Genomic DNA, 21,623 nt, shown 5'->3' on the forward strand with positions numbered 1-21,623 from the left:
TTAGTGATTTTTCAAATCGAATATTTCTCTTAATAAAGGTTCAACCTGTGATGGATTTACATTTAAATAGACACCAATAATAAATTGATTCAGACGTTCAACGTCTGATATTTTTTGTATTAGTTTTATAAACGCTGATTTAGCTTCGCAACCGGGATAAACAGATTCCAAATATCTTCGCAGAAGATAATAATAGGAATTCTAGAATAATTGAAAAAAAAAAATAATTTAATTTTTAATAAAAACAAATGACGAGCTGTGTAAACAAACTCACCTGTTCCAATCTGATGACATCGGAATGAATAATACGCGGCCTTGTTGGTGAGAACAATACAATGGCACACATTATTAATATGATATTTTCATCCATTCGCCATTTCTCATCGAATGTGCTGATAAATTTTATATGCTCTTCGTATACATTGCCTTTGGCCAATTTCAGAACTTCAGCTCTAATATTGGACATATCTTCTTTGGTATGGGGTATCTAATTTTGTTAAAAAAAAATTAATTAATATTCACTCAAAAGAAATCTGAAAGATGTTATAATACCTTCCAAGTATTGCGATCATAGTCATATGTCATCACCGATCGCATAATCATCATTTCTGTGCATCCACCTTTTAATAAGGCCACCTGATCCTCTTGACACATATCACGAAAAGCGGCAATCTTTTTGGCCATTTTAATTAGACGTTTTATAGCAACGGCAGTTAAATTGATGACTTGTAATAACTTGGGATCCTGATTACTATCACCTGGCTGTAAATGATTTTATATGGGGAAAAAATTCTACAAGTTTATAAAAAGTATTTAATAGAAATGTATTTACTTAAAAATTAATAAATTGTTCAGTATCAGCTCCAATAACCATCTAAAAGTACTGTGAAAGCACCAAACAAAAAACAGCAAAATATTTTTTTTACGGCGAAGTGTCACCCTTCCAACGAGCATAAATCTGAAATTGTTTGATCGATACTTTACGAGAAATATATCGGTACATTCATCTGCCGAAAAAATAATGGACTTTTTTCCCAACCGAATATAAACAAGTGGAAAAGTGTCAATCGGTGTTGCCGGCAGATATATACTCTCAACCTATGGTTTTCGGATTTCTTCAGAGTTACAAATAGGTTTTATTATTCTTTTTATATAAGCTATATGTTCAAGGAGGTTTCGGATTTAATGTTGATCAAATTAGCTTCAAATAAAATTTACAAGTTTATATAATATCGACCCTTTTTGGGGGTGGTGAGAAGAGAGGACAGAAGGGTCCCAATTTCGGACTTGGTAAAAATACTAGGTTGTGCCAATTTTTAGTTCAAATCGTTCTTTCTATTGGTTTGATATCGGATTTATAAATATTAAAAATTTTGACATTTCGTGGGGGAGGTACCAGAAAGTGTGGACCAATGGGTCCCATCTTCGGACTTGATCTTACTTACATATCTGGCTTATGGCAGAACGGTTGTTCTATAAGCCGAGCTTAAAAAAAGCCAGGCGCGTCGGTCTTGTGCGCATCTCATCCAATTTGAAAGATCATTTTTCGAGATGTTGTCTTCTACTTGATCTTTCCATCGGATTCGTTGCCAACCCCTTCTGCGTGAACCATCACTTGGCTCGCTTTTATATGCCTTTTGAGCTGGGGGCATTTTCATCCATTCTCTCAAGGTGGCCTAGCCAACGTAGTCGCTGCAGCTCGATCCGTCTGACTATGTCGATGTTCGAAAATAGATGGTATAGCTCATGGTTCATTTGAAGGCAATATTCACCATCGACGCAGATCGGTCGATAGATCTTTCGGAGAATTTTTCTATCAAACACTTCAAGAGTTTCCTCATCTGCTTGCTTCAGATCCATATAACAGCACGGGTAATATCAGCGTCTTGTAGCGTGAGTTTGTTCTGGCGAAAGGTGGCCTTGCTTACTCAGCTCATAGTATCATCTGTTGGCCAACATTATTCTCCTCCGGATTTCAAAGCTGATGTTATTAATTTTCTGTATGACGGTACCTAGGTATATAAAATCGTTCACTACCTCGAAGCTGTAGTTTTCGAGTTCCACAATTGGTCCGAGTCTACTGGATGACTTGCGCGTTGATACCATCAGCTTGGTCTTTACGCCATTTACCGTCAATCCCACTTTGGCAGACTCAGCTCAATTCATTCAAATGTGGCTGTTACCGCTAGCAATGCTCGAACCATTATGTCGATGTCGTCGGCGTAGGCGAGTAACATATGTTGTACAGAGTGACATTTCTGTTCACATTTGCATCTCGTATGAGAACCATCAGGATGTTGAGCAGGTCACAGGTCCTTGTCTGAATCCTCGTTCGGTTTTGAAGAGCTCCGAGAGGTCCTTTCCTGTTTTAACTGCTGACATTGTACCAGTTAAAGTTATCCTGCATATCCGAATGCGAACATGACTTTAAACACCTCTGAACAGAAAGTGCTGTCGGCTTTGTAGTCGACGAATAGGTGGAATGTGTCGATGTGTTTTTCGCGGTTTTTTTCCAGTATCTGACGCAGAGTGAAAATCTGGTCAATGGTGGATTTGCAGGCCTGAAGCCGCATTGGTATGGTCCAATAATGTCATTGACCATTGGCTTCAGTCGTTGACACAGCACGCTGGATAGCACTTTATATGCAATGGGAAGGAGACTTATTTCTCTATAGTTGGCACATATTGTCTTGTCATCTTTTTTGTTTACGGGACAAAGTATGCTGAGGTTCCAATCATTGGGCATGCATTTCTCTAGTCAAATTGTAAAAATGAGCTGGTGCATGTTCCTGACCAGCATCTAACCACCGGTCTTGAATAGTTGGGCTGATAAACCATCGGCACATCCTGCAGTCGCGGGCAATCAGCGGGTTCAAAGGGAGAGGAAATGACCTATGATCCCTGAGCTGATGAAGCGAGAATGGAGCCTCTAAATACCCATCTCAAAGGTCTGGGTGACTTCCTCTTAAAGTGACCCCCCTAACGCTGGGATGTCATGCGACCTCGTGCTCATCAGTGTTCTACGGTTTGCAGTCAGGGCAGCGACTGTATTAGAACGGAGGCTTGATCCCTCACTAAAATCATTTTCTATAAAGCCGAATTTTAATAACTCCCGCCTTCTAACAACAAAAACAATATGGTATGCTATTTTTCGACTGATGCCTGTGTGGCTGCCTAGGCACCCCTCAGTGTCGAACTCAGACTTCAATGAACCCCCATGTTGATGACCCAACCTCATCCCCTGGACCTCTCTTTTACCTCAAATCATGTGACTCTCGATGACGTGAACAAAAGCATGGAGAGGCAGACGGATCTTCTCCTCAATTTATTAGAGGAAACCGGCTCCTTCCGCCTTAATCAGGAGAGCATCCCTAATTAACTCTGGGACGACTCACCCTTGTCAGCCAAGGAAGACATCATGGAAACTACAGTGATTAGCACTACGGTGACGAACACCGTAGCTATCATGGTGTCTCATCAGCAAAGTGAGTCCTCCCAGATGATGAGTAGGGGTGTTAACCCTGGCGAGGTTGGGGATCCGAACTCCATCTCCATGGCCGGTAGTGACGTCGCGAGACTTCTCAGACAGTTGGCTGTCGAAGCGGAGACTGGGACTTATGAGACTCCCGTTATATATAGAGATTTAGTGTGAAGAAAGAAAATTATTGCCAGCAGTTTTTCCATAAATAACGGTTTTTGTGCAAAAAAAAAAACATGGACTTAAAAGTGGCCACATATTTAAAGTGGCATATTTTATTTGGCAATTTGTGGAAACAAATAAAATTAAGAAATCTATCTATATTTGTTAAATTTTTTACAGTGCACCTATCATTGGGAAAAACATCCTTAATATCGAAAATAAAGGTCCGATGGTACCAGAAATTTCTAGAATTAGTAGATATAATAATTTTTAAAATTGATAAATATTTGAAATAAAAATTCAAAACATGGGGAATGATACGATTTCGAAAGGCTTTATTGAAGAAGACTGGTATCTGTTGGCAGTATGTGAGAACATGTCGATTAATAATGGCATTTATTATATCAAATCGATTGTTGGAGTAATACAAAATATATTTGATCAAAAATTTTTTATATATATAAATCCGATATCAAGCGAATGGAAAGTTCGGATTGAACCAAACTTTGCACAACCTATTATCTGTACCAAGCCTAGACCAAGTTCAAAGATGGGACCCATTGTTCCACTTCTTATGGTACCTCCCCCACAAAGAGTAAAAATTTTTAATATTTATAAATCCGATATCAAGCGAATGGAAAGCCCAATTTGAACCAAACTTTGCACAATCTATTATCTTTATCAAGCCTAGATCAAGTCCGATGTTGAGACCCGTCTGCACTCTCCTCAAGCGCCACCCCCAAAAATGGTATATATTATATAAACTTTTAAATTTTATTTGAAGCTAGTTTTATCAACATTAAATCCGAAAACCATAGGCTAAGTGTATATATCTGTCGACAACAACGACTGACACTCTTTTACTTGTTTTAAATTGTTTTTTATTTCTATATATAGTGTGCTATAGAAATTTAGTGTGAAGATAGAAAATTATTGCGAGCAGTTTTTATATAAATAACGGATTTTGTGAAAAAACATCGATTTCAAAGTGGCCACACATTTGAAACTGGCAATTTATTTGAAAAAAATATCTAAAACAACAAATTGATGTTGTCGTTGGTACAAATAAGAAAATTGAGAAATCTATCAAAATTGACAACAATTTGTGTACAGTACACCTAACATTGGGAAAATCACCCTTAATATCGAAAACAAAGGTCCGATTGTAACAGAAATAGCAAGAATTAGTAGAAATCAATACACAATTTTTCAACTTAATAAATATTTAAAATAAAAATTCAAAAGATGGGGCTTTTGATGAAGGCCGAAACCTGTATGCAGTATGTGAGGAAATGTCGTTTAATAATGGCATTTATTATATCAAATCGATTGTTGGATTAGTACAAAACATATTTGATTAAAAAAATTCTTCGGGGCTAGACAAAGACATTAAATTATTCAACTTCAATGCTACTAATCTAAGTCGACAAAATATAAAATCGTGAATCATTGAAAAATGTATATTTTTTGTAGGCACAATAAAAGGAGAAATATCTTATCTAAATCTGCCTACTAATGTCCAAAAAAAAAATGCTTTGTATTAACTACCGCTCATCACCATACATCCAGCGCATAATGCTTTAACTAAAGGCCTAAAACTTTACAATGATCTTATGTTTTATATTCTAGTAATGTATGTTGTATATTAATGATATTGCATCCTTATTCCATATTCAATGCACATTTTGTGATGAATGTGCATAGAATCTATAATTTATAATAATATCGATTAACAATATCGATCGAGCCATTACTATCAACCCATTCAAATTAACTTTATTGTTGATGACATTTGGAGAATGACGATGATGAGCAAGTGTAATCCCTTGAAGTGTTAATTGCATGAACATACCTACACATGCAGTAGTCACCTATCTGTGAAATGATAAACATTTAAATTAATGACAAAAAAAAATAAAAATAATATCGTATGGTAAGATAGATAATGATAATAATGTTCATATCAAACCCTCTAACCGATATTGCTGTTGGCCTGATATTTTCATTGATAACGGGCCATTGATAAAAAATTATACGTTCAACAGGTGTTTTTATCAACAACAAAAAGGAAAACAACAATAGCAACAACAAAAATTGTATCAACTAGAGGAGTATTGTGTACGGCGGTTTAGTTTGTTTTTAAATGACTGTGAAAAGTTTTGATAAGCACATTAACACCAGACTGATATGGATTATTTATTTACAAATTACTGGAAATTTTTTTTGATGATTTTTGACTCATACAAATATATTGATTGATATAGTCTTAAGCTGCAGGTCACCATGCAGCAACAGGTGTTCAATTACAAAATCAGTGGGTGAAAATGATAACGTAATATCTATCGTCTATAGAAATGTTTGCTCAAGTAAAAAACAATTGAAGATAAAAAATTTAAAATGAAATTTGATCAAAAGCTGGCCGGAAATAACTAAGACAACTTGTGAGGTTTTCTATTAAATGGGAATGAAATGGATAAAAAAGATGGCTCGTACACAATTGCGACATCAATTGTGTAGAGTACTGTAATTTATCTGAGAATGAGGTGGACCTGGCAAAAATTTAACATATATTATATATAAATGTCCAGCGCTATGTAGGAGAAGGCATAGACTGTTTGATAGAGATGAGATTGTCACACACTATTCTTCTTCAGAATAGATTTAATTAGGCTTTAAAATCTAACCTCTTCGTCTCCTTTTCCATTTTTTCTATCTTCTCTTTTTTAGGTAATCAAACAGGGCACAATTGATGGGTCTCCAAGTGAAAAGAGCTGCTAAATGAATGGCTGAACATCCTTTATTCTAAACTAAAATACGGGTTTACTAATATTTGTGGGAGTAGGAACCAAAACGTTAGGTTTGAATTAATCTGAGGATATAGAAGGGTTTACAATATATCAACCCGATGGCAGCCGGTTCAATGGAGACGATTGACTTGGAGAAACTCTTCCCTTAGGGTCGGCTCCTCAACTACAATAAGAACCTGAGAGATTCTAACTCATGTATGGGTTAATAATGGATATTTAATTTAAGACACGATTGATTTCAAATAAAATACTAGGGACCGAAGTGTATTAATCTAATGGTTAATGGAGAACTTATGTTTTCCAATAATATGGAAAACATTTAGAGTATTTATGAAAGGTATGGAAGTGAGTAATCCAGACCTGAAAGAGTTAAGCAAAGGGAATCGGGTCTATATCAATAATAATATGGGACCTCAAAGAAACTGGGAGGATGAATATATATATGGGAGCTATATTTAAATCTGACACACGGTGGCTATACTAACTCCAATACGCTGTGCAAAATTTTGCGTCAATTGGTCTAACTTTAGGTCTTTGGTGTACCATTTACTTAAAATCGGACGAAACTATATATGGGAGCTATATGTTAATCTGAACCCACTTTTCCCAATTTCAATATGGGAGCTATATTTAAATCTGACACATGTTAGGCTATACTAACTCCAATACGCTGTGCAAAATTTTGCGTCAATTGGTCTAACTTTAGGTCTTTGGTGTACCATTTACTTAAAATCGGACGAAACTATATATGGGAGCTATATGTTAATCTGAACCCACTTTTCCCAATTTCAATAGGGTTCGTCCTTGGGACAAATAAATAATCCAATTCTGATCATAAATGCGACCTATACTTTGTTTACAATTTAACATGGACAGACATACGGACGGATATGCATAAATCGACTCACAAAAGGAACCATGTGTCTTTTGCCTATTACAAACATATGTACAAAGACAAAACGGACTAGGTAGCTATCGGACTAGGTAGCTATCTACTCCCAGTCCAAAATTTTGCGTGCTACAATTCTTCTAAAGCAGTTGCACGACTGCTTTCCTTTTTTTTGTAGCATTATATTTAAATTTTTTGAATATTATTAAAAATCTATATTTCGTCAATATCCAAAATCCACTTACCTTTATTCTTTCGTCACTCATCAAAACACTTAAATCATCATCGACCGGCAAATAAAGTGCTTCACTGGCCAATTTCAATTCACGCAATTTCATAATTTCCGTTTCATTTAAATCTCTCGACATATTGACACTAGACGGTGAGCACACCTGTTGCTGTTGACATTGTAACGGTTGTTGGTGCTGCTGTTGTTGTTGTTGTGGCATACATGCTATATTTTTTCCACAGCCAACAGTAGTCGCAGCCGCTGCTGCTGCTGCCGCATCATATAGTGGGCTATTGAAACTCATCATTGTATTATTGTTCTGGTAATGTTCTTGTTTAACACGAGGTTCAGGCGGTAAATTATTGAATGCTTGAAATTCTATACGTATCACTTCGGTTAGTACCGATTCTAATGAATTTAAACTATCGCCAGGTGCATAATGACCTGTAGCATTTTCTGGAAATGAATTTTGTATAAATGTTTTGATATCGAAATGTTCACTGGCAAATTCGGCAGCAGCTGCAGCATCAACGTCTGACGGCGATAGTAGGCCTACATTTGATGTGCTTGGTTGTTCATCGGCGTGTGAGGATAAAATCGATGAGGGTCCACTGTTCGTAATGCCTGGTGATGGATTTTGATAATCCAATGATGATGCCACCATACATAAAGGTTCCGTGACCGATGAAGGTGACGGTGTCACATAGTTATTACAATCCAAGGAAAAGGGCGTACTGGGTGATGGTGGTGTTACGGGTGGTAAAATGTTTGAAGTTAAATCATTTGGACTGGGATAGTTAAGCATGGATTGTATTAAAGCATTATTTGTTGTGGTCGTTTGTGATGTAGTTTTGGCTATTATCGTCGTTATAGGCGGTGTTAATGTATTTGTCATGTTAATTTGTTCTTCGTTCTTAGGCTCCACCGTAGTATCTTGAGGTGGGGTGCTTTTTGACCCCGATTCAATACTACTAGTTGCTGTCGCTTGCGTATCTTCACCCCCATTGTTTAAAATTCGATTCAACATTTTCAATGCCTCGGCTGGTGTATTCATAAATTTGTTCATTATGTCGACAGCATTTTCAGGCGAATCCATTAGATTTTTAATGAATTGCAAGACATCCTGCGGCGAACTAACAACTTTCGATATTATCTCTAATGCATCGGTGGGTGAACTCATGAATTTGGTGAATACTGTTAAGGCATTAAATGGGGAGTTCATAAATTTGCTAATAATCTTTAGAGCATCGCCTGAAAGTAAAAATAAAAAGTTGGTTAAAATAAACTGGTTTATAGCTGATAAGGCAGGCCTATTTACCTGGATAGTTGATAAGGTGTGATATCAACCGCAAAGCATCTTTCTGTGAGCTGATTATTTTCTCCAACGTTGTCATGGCTTCAGCTGGCGTACGCATTAATTTACTAATAGCTTGTGAGGCACGATCTGGATCACAAACAATAAATTCCACCATTTCCTCGCCCGTCATAAGTTCCGGGTTAATATTGGACATATTATCACCTGAAGTTGCACTGGAGGTTGATGTGGCATTTGCAGATACTTTTGCCGAGCCTGTATTGCTGTCAAATGATCCGCAACTCTGCGAATCATAATTAGCTGCCGCCAATCCGGCATCATAACCACTGCTATCAGCAGCCGCTGCGGCAATGTTACTTTGACCCTCTGTACTGCCTTCATCGTCGGCATCGCCTGTTTGACCACGCTCTGTCTGTTTACGTTTGGCGCGATTTGTTTCTATTTTGCGTCGTTTTATCATTTTGTCTTCTTCGGACATTATGTTCTCGCTCTTCATGCCAATGTCCAGACATTTTTTCAGACGGCATTTCTGACAGAATCTTCTAGTGACCACAGTGATTTCGCAATTCTGACTAAAGGGACAGGTGAATTGTTTCTTGGCCAAGGCGTTGCGGCGAAAGAAGGCCTTACAGCTTTCACATGTTACCGCATTAAAGTTATAACCCAATGCTTTATCTCCACACACGGCACACACTTTGTTCGTAGGTGACATCTTTGATAGCTCATCGACAATCAGTGTCCCTCCGTTTACTTGCTTGCTTTTGTTGTTGTTTGTTCAAATTTTCCAATTAGAATATGTTTGTTATTGTTGTTGTTTACAAATAGCCAATTGTGGTTTCGTCAATGTTTTTTTAGTTTACTTTTATAACGAATTTCATTATGATTCCAATTTCTAAGCAGAGTGTCAATTTTATGATTTTATTAGGTCCATTATTCTTAATTATTTTTTAATTTTTTTCTTCACGACGGACAATTCATTGACAAAGTTTAATGTCAAAAGCAACTGTTATATATTAGGGATGTATAGGTTGAATTTTGGCTAAGTCATTATTTTTTTTTTTTTTTTTTGGACTCGACAGTTGATTTTGGGATACCCGAAGTATTCATGTACCAGTTGCTAAGTTATCGGTTATCGATTGTTAGTTCCTTTTATTGGTATTTTCTTCTAGTGGTGTGTGCGTATTATAGTTGTATGTTGTTTTTCTTAATGAATTTGCACAAATTAAACAGAAGTTTTTGCAGAGATGGAAATAGGAAAACCATATGTTGGAATTTACAGCCTTTATTAAAAACAGGTAAGTTTTGCCATAGGTGTGTCCTGTGAAAAGACGATTAATGAGTTTTATGTTACCAGGAGTTAGTGCCATAAAACCAGTGACGAGTTGGCGGTTCAGGAAAAAATTCTTGCTTGTGATGATATTTTTGTAATTTTCATTCCATTCTCTTTTCTCCGCCGGTTGTCATATGATTGTCATGACATGATTAAATATAGATTTTTAAAGCAGATATACATAAAACATTTAATCATGATTAAAAGCTGAATCAGGGTTTATTTTCTTAATCAAACTGAATTTACCACGATTTATCATACAAATTTAAATCACCGACAGGTTTTGTGAAATTCAAGGCGGGGTTTGTACGAAAAAATACAACTCCCTCACAATGTACCAAAATTTTCAACTTTTTTCACATGTTGTTTGTTTTTAAATGTAACGGTTGCCAAAAACAAAAAAATAAAGGTCAAAGGAAAATAAAAATTATTTATAGATTTTTTGATTTGTGATTTATTTACTTTCCAAACGGTCATAGCATTGGAAAAACATCTCCATTGCTGTAATTTTCCTTTTCATTTTCAAATTGCAAACAAATATTTTTGGCGCAAATTAATAATTGTATATGTATACTAACAAATATCAGCCGATTGACATTGTATTTCTGGATTTCGTTAATCGAGTCGATTTAAATTCGTATATGTAAATGTACTTTTAATGCACTCAGTCACTTATGGCGGTTTAACAGCTCATCGATTGATTATGATATATTACGAGCGAACTCATTACCTATTTCACTCACTTTGATTTCAGCAAGCCCCGAAACCCAAGAAGACTAAAAAATTTATGAATATCTTGAATCTACAGTCGTAAGACGCATTAAACCTTATGCAGTTAAAGTTCCATCTTCTCCAAGATCGATACAATATCTCAAGATCAAAATGGGAGTACCGCAAGGCGGTGTCCTATATCCCATTTTGTTGAACATGTATCTTGCGAAACTCCCCATTTCTCCACCAGATGTTTCAGTGGTGAAAGATTATTTATTTGACGACGTAGGTGCAAGAATTTCCAACTATTTAGCCACCATCACCAACTTCTTCGGGGAGCGCAATTTAAAATTATCCACTGCAAAGTCTACTGTTTCACTTTTCACTTCCTGAACGCGAGAAGTCAATCTATAACTTGACATTTCCGTTGAATGTAGGCGCATCCCCACCGTCCACAATCCGAAAATCCTTGGGGTGGTCTTCGATAACCTCCTTCATTTCTCCTCGCATTCCAATTATATCAACCAGAAGGTGAAAGCTAGGAATAAAGTTCTGAAAGCTTTGTCTGGCACCTCCTGGGGCAAGGATAAATAAACGTTGGTAACGTCTTATAAGGCTATAGCTCGTTCCATCCTGAATTATGTTGCCCCAGTCTGGACTTCTTTAATTAGTGAGACACAATGGATACCCTAGCAAACAACCCAAAATAATGCACTCCGAATTGCAACCGGCTGTGTCCAGATGACGAGCGTCGATCACCTCCATGAGGAGACCAGGATGCTGTCAGACAAGCAACATAATGTGTTTTTGACTAGACAGTTCCTGCTGGCATGCTATCAGCGTGTCATCTTAACCACGTCATTCCATCGGACGTCAACAGATTTCATCAAGTGGCGGTCTCCGCCATAGACTTATGACTAAAGCCGATTGAGGTGGCACAATTTCTCCGGCTACCTTCTTCAAATCCGATTTCCTAATAATGAATTAATATATTTTCCTTTTTCAGTTTTTTTTCTATCAACTTTTTCAGGAAAGAACTTTTATCAACATCTAACCTGTTATAACAACAACAAGCTTTGATGTTTCTCCTTGAATTGGAGGAATTATATGTTTTACCATTGTGTCCTTCAAGGGCGAATAATACCAGAGGTAGGTCGGGATCGTTTACCTAAAACTGAAAGAAACGGTTTGTTAAATTCAATTCAGAACAAGGTCAGTTGGTATCTTCAGGCTCATGTTGATGTCTTCATACATATGTAGAAGTTTGGTCTGTTTCGATATCATAAATGAAAAATTGATATCTTAGTTAAAAAATTACATTTTTGGAGGTTCTTGGACGGACATTTTGTTTTTAAGTTGTTTAAAAAATATTTTTTTTTCTGGTTTTAGAACAGGACTTCATTAATATAAGGTTTGTTCCCGTACTGCAAGAATCTACTATTTTTTACTACGATAACACTTTTTTCCTTTATGATATCGAAAACAATATTAAAATCTCGTAGATTCTTGCACTACAGGAACAGACCAATAAATTATCATTGAGTATTTCACAATTTTCTACTGAAAATCGAATTACAGATCCCTAACTTATGCTTACTGAACACATTTCTCGCACAGCTGTTTTTGACAGTCTTCAATTATTTTTCTTGGTGGATGAGTTCGTAGTTCACTGTGTCGTGTTTCTGCAAGTTTTTAACATTTTATTAAATAAATAAATTAAAAATCATTTCAAAATGCAACGTGTAAAACCAACTGCATCTAAAACCGGCGAGCTTATTGCTTACAGCGAGGCAGCCATACGCAATAACATTTCTGCTGTGGAATATTGTCGTACATCTATGGCAGCTATTTCCGGCTGTGCTGCGGGTATGTACACATTTATGCCAATAAACATTTTAATTATCACTAATGCTTGGCTTCTGTTTGTTTTTAGGAATATTGGGTTTAAATGGCCTACTGGGATTCTTGTTCTACTTTTTGTCCGTATTTATTTTGTGGCTTTTGGTCCTAATGAAATCTGGCACCCATTGGAGAAAATTCTTTATCAATCGTCAAAGTTTGTTGACCAACAGTTTCATGGGTGCCTTGTGTACCTATGTACTATTTTGGACATTCCTCTATGGCATGGTTCATGTATACTAGAAAATAATCATCATATGCATTCTATGGACTTTTTATGTGGCTTAGGTTTAATTTAAAAAAAATAATGAGAAATAAATACAAACAACAAATATATAGGACAAAAAAGAGAAAATATTGATTTGTGTTAATGATGGCGATTTATTTGATTAGTATCACTGTTTCATTTGTTCTTCGGCAGCGGCTTGGGCATTACCACTGCAGTCACACCATGGTGTTTTATTCAAATCACATTCCAGTTCAATGTTGAGTACGGTTATTTGAGTGCCATCGATGAGCATGTCATGGACTTTGGTTATTTTGTATTGCAGAGTATTGAGGCCCGTTTCACGGTCACGTCTACGAGTTACCTCCTTTTGATTGAAGCACTTTTGAGTATCACGTTTGCGATGATAACGATTGTGTATGTGGCTATAAATCAAAATGAAAACATAAATATTAAAACAGAAGCACATCGATACGATTTTGGTGAACTTACTTAAAGGTATCATTTACACCAGTCTTTATACCCTGCGGTCTTGTCACCTTCAGACCTGCGTCTCTGATTCGAACAAAAAATTCATCATCCTCCAGACCCCAACCCCAATATTTATTCGACATGCCATTCATTTTCTCAAAATGGTCATTTCTCACCAACAGAATGCCACCCACAAAGTTTTCATAGTGATATTTGGGATGTAGCTCAGGTGCGGCAATATGCAATGGCCCCGCATCGCTGGGATAATCATAATGTAAATCATTATTTAAGGGCAACAAATCAACATCATGCATGGCAATATAGTCATAGACTCCGCTCACAAAACGAAAGCCCACATTAATGAGAGAGGCGCGATTGAAGCGATAACGATCAACTTGATTTAAAACAAAAATATGATGATGAACATGCTGTTTCTTTAGGAACGTTGTCATGTGTGGCACAAATTGTAGCAGCTCCTCGAAACGGTCGCGAAATGGCACTAACACAGCTAACTTATGTACAACTTGTAATTGATCCGGTGGTTTGTTCAACAAGTCGGCCGATTCTTTTGGCTTGGGTCGACTTATGGGACAAATGCAATCTGCAATGAAAAAAACCACTCTGGTTATGTTTCCAATTTACAAAACTAATTCATCAAACTCACCTGAGGGCAGTGACATAAAACTTAGCACCACAACACCGCCCAAACAGAAAAATAGGCCACATATAAATAGCCAATTTATGGTTGTTACACTCGCCATGCCGCCTTCTCTATTTTTGTCTATATGTACGTATATTTATAAATTCGTTAAACTAATGATACTACAATTAGATATACAATTTCTATGGGATTGCGTTAATCTCTTGCTTGATTATGACATGTTTTGTTGCGTTGAAATTGCTTTTCCAGCAGGATTTCATACAAAATTGTATGACTTGATCCTATTCCCTTTGGACGAACGGTGAGTTCAGTGTATTTTTAGCAGCCAGATGCAAAATAAATGAACGACCTAATCTAAAAACGTTTTGAACGTTGCGAACAATGAACGACTCTGTGAAATGAATCGGCGGATCTAGACCTAGCTATTTCATCGTCTAGTTACTTTAGTCAATTTACTTATTCATCGTTCTGTCTCGTTTGTGTTGCCGACGCTGCCATGGTACAATAATACAGGGTAGGATATCTTGAGGTGAATAAAAATAAATCAACTTTGTTGCTGGAAGAAGCCGCTTCTGTCAAATATAATAGCGCATTTACATACGTACTTTATATGACGTGGATCTACGAAATCCTGAAAATAAATTAAGGTTATGTACACAACTTTGAGATCATTAAAAATGAACGTCAGGTGAGCTAGTAAGGAGAGGAGTTAATAAGTAGAGACGGTAAATTGGGTAAATACCCATTTGTGGGTATTTTTTTTTATATTTACTATATTGAATCGGTGATACAGCATCTTATAGTACGTTTACATTTAATCGGATTTCATTAACCCAGTGGGTTTGAATTGCCAATTTCATTGTATATATGTCAAATAAATCCTGATAAAGTATGTTATCCCAGTTCTAATGTAAATGCAGCATTAGACCCTATTTCCGGGGTTTCTGTTATCAAATCGATTTAGAATGGATAGTTTTGCGATACTTTAAAGACATGGGTTAATACCCGAGTATTTACCCAAAAATTGGATATAAACTCATTAACTGGTAAATCACATGACATAGGCGGCCAAAATTTGGCTCACATGTTTTTAATGTCAAAGCAAATATTGAAATGGAAAATAGGGTCTTTGGGTCCATATAAGCGTACCTCCCATAGGGTCCCATATAACCGTACCTCCCGATTTACGGTATTTTTGGTCTATTAGACACATTTTACAATCAAATTGTCTGTAATTTGCATAGAGAATTCTCTCTGGGTACTAAATATCCATGCAAAAATTTATAGATGTGAGTCCACGTTTTCTGGTAGCCCCCATACAAAGGTACCCCCAATTTGAGTATTTACCCAAATGTTGGGTATAAACTCATTAACTGGCAACCACTTGATATAGGCGGTCAAAATTTTGATCACATGTTTTTAATGTCAAAGCAAACATTGAAATGGAAAATAGGGTCCCTGTGTCCAAGTTCTGATATAGCCCCAATATAACCGTATCTATCATTTTAAGGTATTTTTTGTCTATTAGACACATTTTACAATCAAATTAACTGCAATTTGGCAAAGAGAGTTTTCTATGGGTACAAAATAGCGTTGCAAAAATTTGTCTACGGAGATCCACGTTTTCTGTTAGCCCCTATATATCGGTCCCGATTTCGCTTATAAATCTGCCGAAATTATTGACGAATTGGAGAGCAGGAAAGCTGTATGTACACTTAAGATACCCTTTGCGGTGTATAAGTAAAGTATAGTTAATTCGGAACAATTTGGAATAAATTTAAAATTTGTGCCTCACTGATAACGATATTTTTTTCTTGTGAAAGTTTAGAAAACTCTTTTGGTTTTAAAATTTAATAATGGTGATGAGGTCGATGTCACGGTTACATCAATATATTTAAATTCTTTGTGTGGTTGAGTTTCGGCCGCGAATTTAGGACATTTTCATTTGGATTGATTTATAAGAGGCAAACAAGGTCTGTTTGCAAGCAACTTGACGACACTATTCCTACTTCTCAGCTTATCGAGATCTCTCTAGCGATCATTATTTTCAGCAGGATCTAAATTTCAGCTGTCCAAGTATATGTCTGGCGTCTACACATATAAATAATTTGCAAAGTTTCAAACCGGATGAAAGTGTTGTATTCTCTATATGCTCGAATAGCTTTGCGATTGACGGTATCGGAGGCTTTTGATAAGTCACGGAGGCTTTCTATTGCACGGCCCAATCTGGTTCAGTTCTCTGCATATAGTTGTGGTTTTGTATATACATCCATGTGATGTTGAGCAACTGGAAACCAGCTTTCTCGGATCAGAGAGAGGAGTAGTGTCTCAGCGTCATTGCTACTAGGGGCAGTAGAGATAGGCTAACGACATGTGGAGTATAGCTGTTAAGTAATCTTATCCAGGTACATTTAGTTGCTTAAACATTTTACTGATAATTCGTCCGAGTAAAACGCTTTAGATGACTTAAGAGTTTCGTATGACGTCGGCAATATTAGCCTTCATATATTGTGGTGGTACCTATTCGGCTCGATGAAACGCCCTCATTTTCGACCAGTCACTTCCGAGATGATCTATGCACTTTCGGTTAAAATAACTCGTGCAACTATTGTGGTGTTCCCCGGTCATTACGTATTTAAGCGATAGTTGGCTAATTAATTATAATGAATATTGAAACATTGTATTCGGAGTCCTGACAGGGAATCGCCCTAAGGTACCATAATGGAAAGTAAAGAAAATATTGTACCTTTTTTCTTCTGACCATCGACGAATACTCTACAGATGTAGAGGTTCGCAAATTTCTGTATTTTGGATACATCTTAACCATTGAAGATTGGAATTTGATTAAGATTTTTTTTCAAGCCTCCAGTTCGACAAGTGTCCTTATAAAATTATATATACATAAAATACAATCAACATTTTGGCCACAACTAGGCACTACCAGATCCTTTGGTGCTCTGGTATTCTCTGTAGACCAGACGGACGGACAGACGATACTAAACAACCTTAAAAAATAAGGAAAACTTTGAAAAAATTATAATAATTTTCTTAAGTAATTAGTTAGTAATTTTGTAATGTTATGACACAGAAAGGGTACTGGTAGGCAGCTCTGAAAAGTGATGGTATATTGGTAACAATTAAATAAGGATATAATCTTTTACAATAGTATAGCTTACATACCTTAACGATGTACATTCACTCAGCCACATACAACGGACGGACATTCATCTAGACAAAATCACCTGCAAATAATGAATCTGGAATGGAAAGTGATAAAAACTTGTAATGATCAATAACTATTAAACATGGAGGAGTAATAGGACAAAAGGTAAGGAAACGTAGATTAAAGTAAAGATTTAAAGGTGGTGTATTCTGTCAGTGAAACGTTAGGAATGGAGGGTGGGTTTTTCTCTTACAGAACCAATCTGGCTAGTTTATATTATGATCCGCTGGCAATAGAATTTTGGTTTTTGGCTAACTCACTGACAAGAACTGCGGCCCCACAGACTGAGCTTACACGCAGGTGTAAAATGGTCACCTAGCCAGTACCGTCAGTGATTTGGTTCCACTTCCAAACGCTAGGACACTCTTCGGATGTGTCATTGTTACCTCGTTAAATGTGAAAGCCGCTCTGTCATCCTTCCTACCAAAACTAATCTTATCTTATACTTATCTTATACTTTTCGAATTGACATTTAAAATCTAGTAGACGAAAATGCGTTTATATTTACGACACCCACTCGATCTCAAATGTCAATTCTATAGTGTATACGTCAAATATAATCCACTGAATTTGTGAACAGGATTAACGAGACGTATACGCTATAGAATCGACATTTGAGATCGAGTGGATAGCTATTAAAAATGTCATCGAGCTAGCGAAAGCTGGCTGTTTTTTCTCAAGTCTAATGACAAAAATTTGGACTTAGTTTACGATGTCATAATGGAAGTCAATTCACAATAATGGATTTTGACAGCAAACTTGAGTGGTAGCTGATATCCAGCTAGGCTAACTGTATGACTTTATCAATATACCTTGTAGTTGTCACGATGCACTCTAAATCTAAACGTAGTTTAAAAAGCAAGGGTTAAGTTCAAAATTTAGAAATAGAGGCGAGGTATAGTATAAACGTGCTTTTAACATACAACTTAAGAGAGTAAAAGCGGATTTACATATAACATTTAATCATGATTAAAGGCTGAATCAGGGTTTATTTTCTTAATCAGGCTAAATTTACCATGATTTACCACACAAATTGAAATCATCGTGCAGCAGGATTTATTTTAAATCATGATCGAAATCATGATACTACTGAGATGCAACGCGGGTTTTGTGCGAAGAAACACAACTCTCTCACAATGTACCAAAATTTGCAACTGTTTTCACATGTTGTTTGTTTTTAAATTTAACGGTGACAAATACAAAAATGACAGATCAAAGGAAAATAAAAATTAATTATAGAATTGTTGTGTTTTTATTGTTTTTTTTAATTTCCAAACGATCACAGTATTGCAAAAACATTTCCATTGTGGTAATTCTTCTATTCTTTTTCAAATTGCAAACAAATATTTTTGGCGCAAATTAATAATTTTGTATGTATACTAACAAACATCAGCTGATCGGCATTTATATCATGATTAAGGGTATGTGTAAACAATTAGTGTGTATTTCTGGATTTCGTTAATCGAGTCGATTTAAAATCGTATATGTAAATGTACTTTAAAAGCGGATTTACATATAACATTTGATCATGATTAAAGGACGAATCAGGGTTTATTTTCTTAATCAGGCTAAATTTACCATGATTTACCATACAAAATTAAATCATCGTACGGCATGGTTTATTTTAAATCATGATCGAAATCATGATACTACTGAGATGCAACGCGGTTTTTGTGCTAAAAAATACAACTCTCTCACAATGTACCAAAATTTGCAACTGTTTTCACATGTTGTTTGTTTTTAAATTTAACGGTTATCAAATAAAAAAAAAATTACTTATAGAAATTTTGTGTTTTTCATTGTTTTTTATAATATCCAAACGATCACAGCATTGCAAAAAACATTTCCATTGTTGTAATTCTTCGTTTCATGTTCAAATTGCAAACAAATTTTTTGCAGCAAATTTATAATTTTGTATGTATACTAACAAACATCAGCTGATCCGTATTTAGATCACAATTAATGGTATGTGTAAACAATTAGGTTGTATTTCTGGATTTCGTTAATCGAGTCGATTTAAAATCGTATATGTAAATGTACTTTAAGTCTAAATCCACTCGATTTCAAATGTCAATTCCATAGCGCATTGACATTTGAGATCTACTGTGAAATTGTTAACTCTCTTTAAGCCAGATTCCATATATAGGCTATCTTATTAAAGTTTATTGAGTAATTCATAATTTTTCAACAATAAATCATTAAATAAAACCCTAACATTTAAATAAAAATACAAATCGATTTTTTTCATAATTTTTTATTATCGCTTTTTCGTTTTAAACAGAATGTTTATATATAAAAAAAATTAAAATACAATTTATTTTTTTATTATTATTAAAATTACTTTTTTAGTGGTTCTTTTGTTATAACTAATTAAAAAACGCTACATATACATGGTGGCGTCTTGGGTTTTCTTTTGTTTTATTTTTTTTTTTGTTCAAATAATTTTCTGTTTTGTTTTATTTTAATAATATTCGCACATAATTAATTAATATCTACAATTGCAGGCAATACAAAATATAATTAATAATAATTTTATTTATTTTTTTTTCGTTTATAAAAGCAGTTTATACGAGACACAAGTTGTTGGTGTTCCATTAATTTTTTTGTTGTGTGTTTTTTAATTAAATAGAATACTAATAGCGTTTATAGGGGAGGGTCGGGAGGATAGTATAAAATAAACAAGAGCTGTTTAAAAATGGGCTAGTTTTGGGCATAGGGAAATAAAATAATAAATATATTTATATATATGTGTGTGTAAAAAATTGGTATATAAAAAAATACTAATAATCTAATGAAAAAAAGTATAAAGGAAAGTTCTTAATAAGCTAAATACGTTGCAAAAGGCTAGTTTGAATGGAAATCAAAGAAAAGAAAGAAAATTAAAAATATATGATGCTAACTTAAGCTCAAGTGATTGAAAATGAAAAAAATTATTAAAATAAAGGAATTGTTTTTCTTTTTTGTTTCTTGAAAAATAAGCTCTATCGATAACAGATTATGTTTGGCAATTGAACTTCAGAGGAGTGTGTCCCATGAAATCCGTTGCATTGCATAATCTCATTTATAAAAAATAAAATATTTGTTTTTTTCTTTTCTACATTTATAAAATTTTCTTACATTTATTAGTTTTTTTATTTACTTTACTTTAATACTATTCTATTTTTTTCTTTCATTTCTATATAAAGTACTTGCTTTTTTCAATCAGTCGAGCATTAGTTTTAAGTTTTCTTTTGTATAAAAAATTGAGTTTTCTTTGTTTTCTAAGTTTCCTTATTTTCTTTTTGTTTTTTTTTATTCATTTTTTTCTTTCGGATTTCGGGGACAATTGGGGAGATTGCATTTGAGGTTAGGATTTCAGTTTAGTTAACTAGCTTATCAAAACTACTACGTTTACACCTAACACTTATACAAATCTCTTTCTTATCCAGCTATTGATACGTCTAGTTTAAAATTTTTTAAAAATTGTTTCATTCATTATAAAAAAAAATTGTTACGTTACGTTTTCGTTTATAAAAAACACTACTATTTATATCTATTGGGGTTTAATTGAGAGTTTACATTCAATATAAATCTCTAGTTGGAATTTTAGATGTCCGAATTGAAATTGTTGTGGTTTGTTCGGGGTGTAATTTAAGCGGAAAAGGTAATACAGATTCTATACCTGTCAGGGTTGTAATATGTGTTAAATAAACCATTCAGTGTAAAAAACGATCTATAGAACCCTAATTACATATGTTTGTGCTATGACATCTGTATTATCCCCTTCCATTTCTAATTGGATTGAATAATTTGGGCTTGGCTATTTGTTTTTTTGTTATTATTAATATTGTTGTTGCTCTTTTTATTTATTTTTATTTATAAAAAAGAGAAGACTAGAAGCAACAGTTTTATTTTGCATTTAAAAAAATATTATATATAAAATATATTCTTTTAATATTATAATATATATAAAAAAATTGGAATAGAACTTAAAGCTAAAGTATAAAAAAGGTTAAAAAAAGATTATAGTTTGAAATACAAAAGGTTTTTTTTATATATATAAAACCGGAAATACAGTTTTTAGGTTAGGTTTAATAGTATAAAAAAATTTTTAATTTTTAGAATCCCCTAAACAGTCGTAATACTATTCTTTTATCAATTGGTTTTATTTTTTGCAGTAGATAAAAAAAGTAAATTTTAGTTAAGCGGTTTAAGAGTCTCTAATGAATTGTTTTATGATGTT

General features: G+C 34.8%; 3 protein-coding genes across 3 annotated transcripts; 1 reads left to right on the forward strand and 2 right to left on the reverse strand.

Annotated features, from left to right (window-relative positions):
* LOC133322135 (nuclear hormone receptor HR96) lies at positions 1-9,601 on the reverse strand. The gene is made up of 5 exons (XM_061531187.1): positions 8,884-9,601; positions 7,582-8,816; positions 553-762; positions 275-487; positions 1-201 (listed from the first exon to the last, which is right to left on the reverse strand). The coding sequence occupies exons 1-5, from the start codon at positions 9,590-9,592 to the stop codon at positions 1-3; spliced, it is 2,568 nt and encodes an 855-aa protein (XP_061387171.1). The 5' UTR covers positions 9,593-9,601.
* A 3,040-nt stretch (positions 9,602-12,641) lies between these two features.
* On the forward strand, positions 12,642-13,067 carry LOC133322160 (ER membrane protein complex subunit 6). Its single transcript, XM_061531207.1, has 2 exons — positions 12,642-12,787; positions 12,855-13,067. The coding sequence occupies exons 1-2, from the start codon at positions 12,655-12,657 to the stop codon at positions 13,061-13,063; spliced, it is 342 nt and encodes a 113-aa protein (XP_061387191.1). The 5' UTR covers positions 12,642-12,654; the 3' UTR covers positions 13,064-13,067.
* Positions 13,068-13,205: 138 nt separating this feature from the next.
* On the reverse strand, positions 13,206-14,302 carry LOC133322170 (beta-1,4-galactosyltransferase 7). The gene is made up of 3 exons (XM_061531217.1): positions 14,182-14,302; positions 13,539-14,118; positions 13,206-13,471 (listed from the first exon to the last, which is right to left on the reverse strand). Exons 1-3 carry the CDS (start codon positions 14,276-14,278, stop codon positions 13,216-13,218), a joined length of 933 nt encoding a protein of 310 aa, XP_061387201.1. The 5' UTR covers positions 14,279-14,302; the 3' UTR covers positions 13,206-13,215.
* Between the last annotated feature and the right edge of the window lie 7,321 nt (positions 14,303-21,623).

This window comes from Musca vetustissima, unplaced genomic scaffold (genome assembly GCF_032173495.1).
Source record: "Musca vetustissima isolate MV318-11 ecotype Yass unplaced genomic scaffold, APGP_CSIRO_Mvet_v1 utg73954, whole genome shotgun sequence".
In the NCBI taxonomy this organism is placed as follows: Eukaryota; Metazoa; Arthropoda; class Insecta; order Diptera; family Muscidae; genus Musca; species Musca vetustissima.

Coding starts and splice junctions, on each gene's coding strand:
- LOC133322170 (XM_061531217.1), bottom strand. CDS start 14,278: ATGGCGAGTGTAACAACCATAAATTGGCTATTTATATGTGGCCTATTT. Junction 14,119..14,181: donor TTTTATGTCACTGCCCTCAG/GTGAGTTTGATG, acceptor TTTTCATTGCAG/ATTGCATTTGTCCCATAAGT. Junction 13,472..13,538: donor GGTGTAAATGATACCTTTAA/GTAAGTTCACCA, acceptor TTTGATTTATAG/CCACATACACAATCGTTATC.
- LOC133322160 (XM_061531207.1), top strand. CDS start 12,655: ATGCAACGTGTAAAACCAACTGCATCTAAAACCGGCGAGCTTATTGCT. Junction 12,788..12,854: donor TATTTCCGGCTGTGCTGCGG/GTATGTACACAT, acceptor GTTTGTTTTTAG/GAATATTGGGTTTAAATGGC.
- LOC133322135 (XM_061531187.1), bottom strand. CDS start 9,592: ATGTCACCTACGAACAAAGTGTGTGCCGTGTGTGGAGATAAAGCATTG. Junction 8,817..8,883: donor ACACCTTATCAACTATCCAG/GTAAATAGGCCT, acceptor TTTTACTTTCAG/GCGATGCTCTAAAGATTATT. Junction 763..7,581: donor TGAGTGACGAAAGAATAAAG/GTAAGTGGATTT, acceptor AATCATTTACAG/CCAGGTGATAGTAATCAGGA.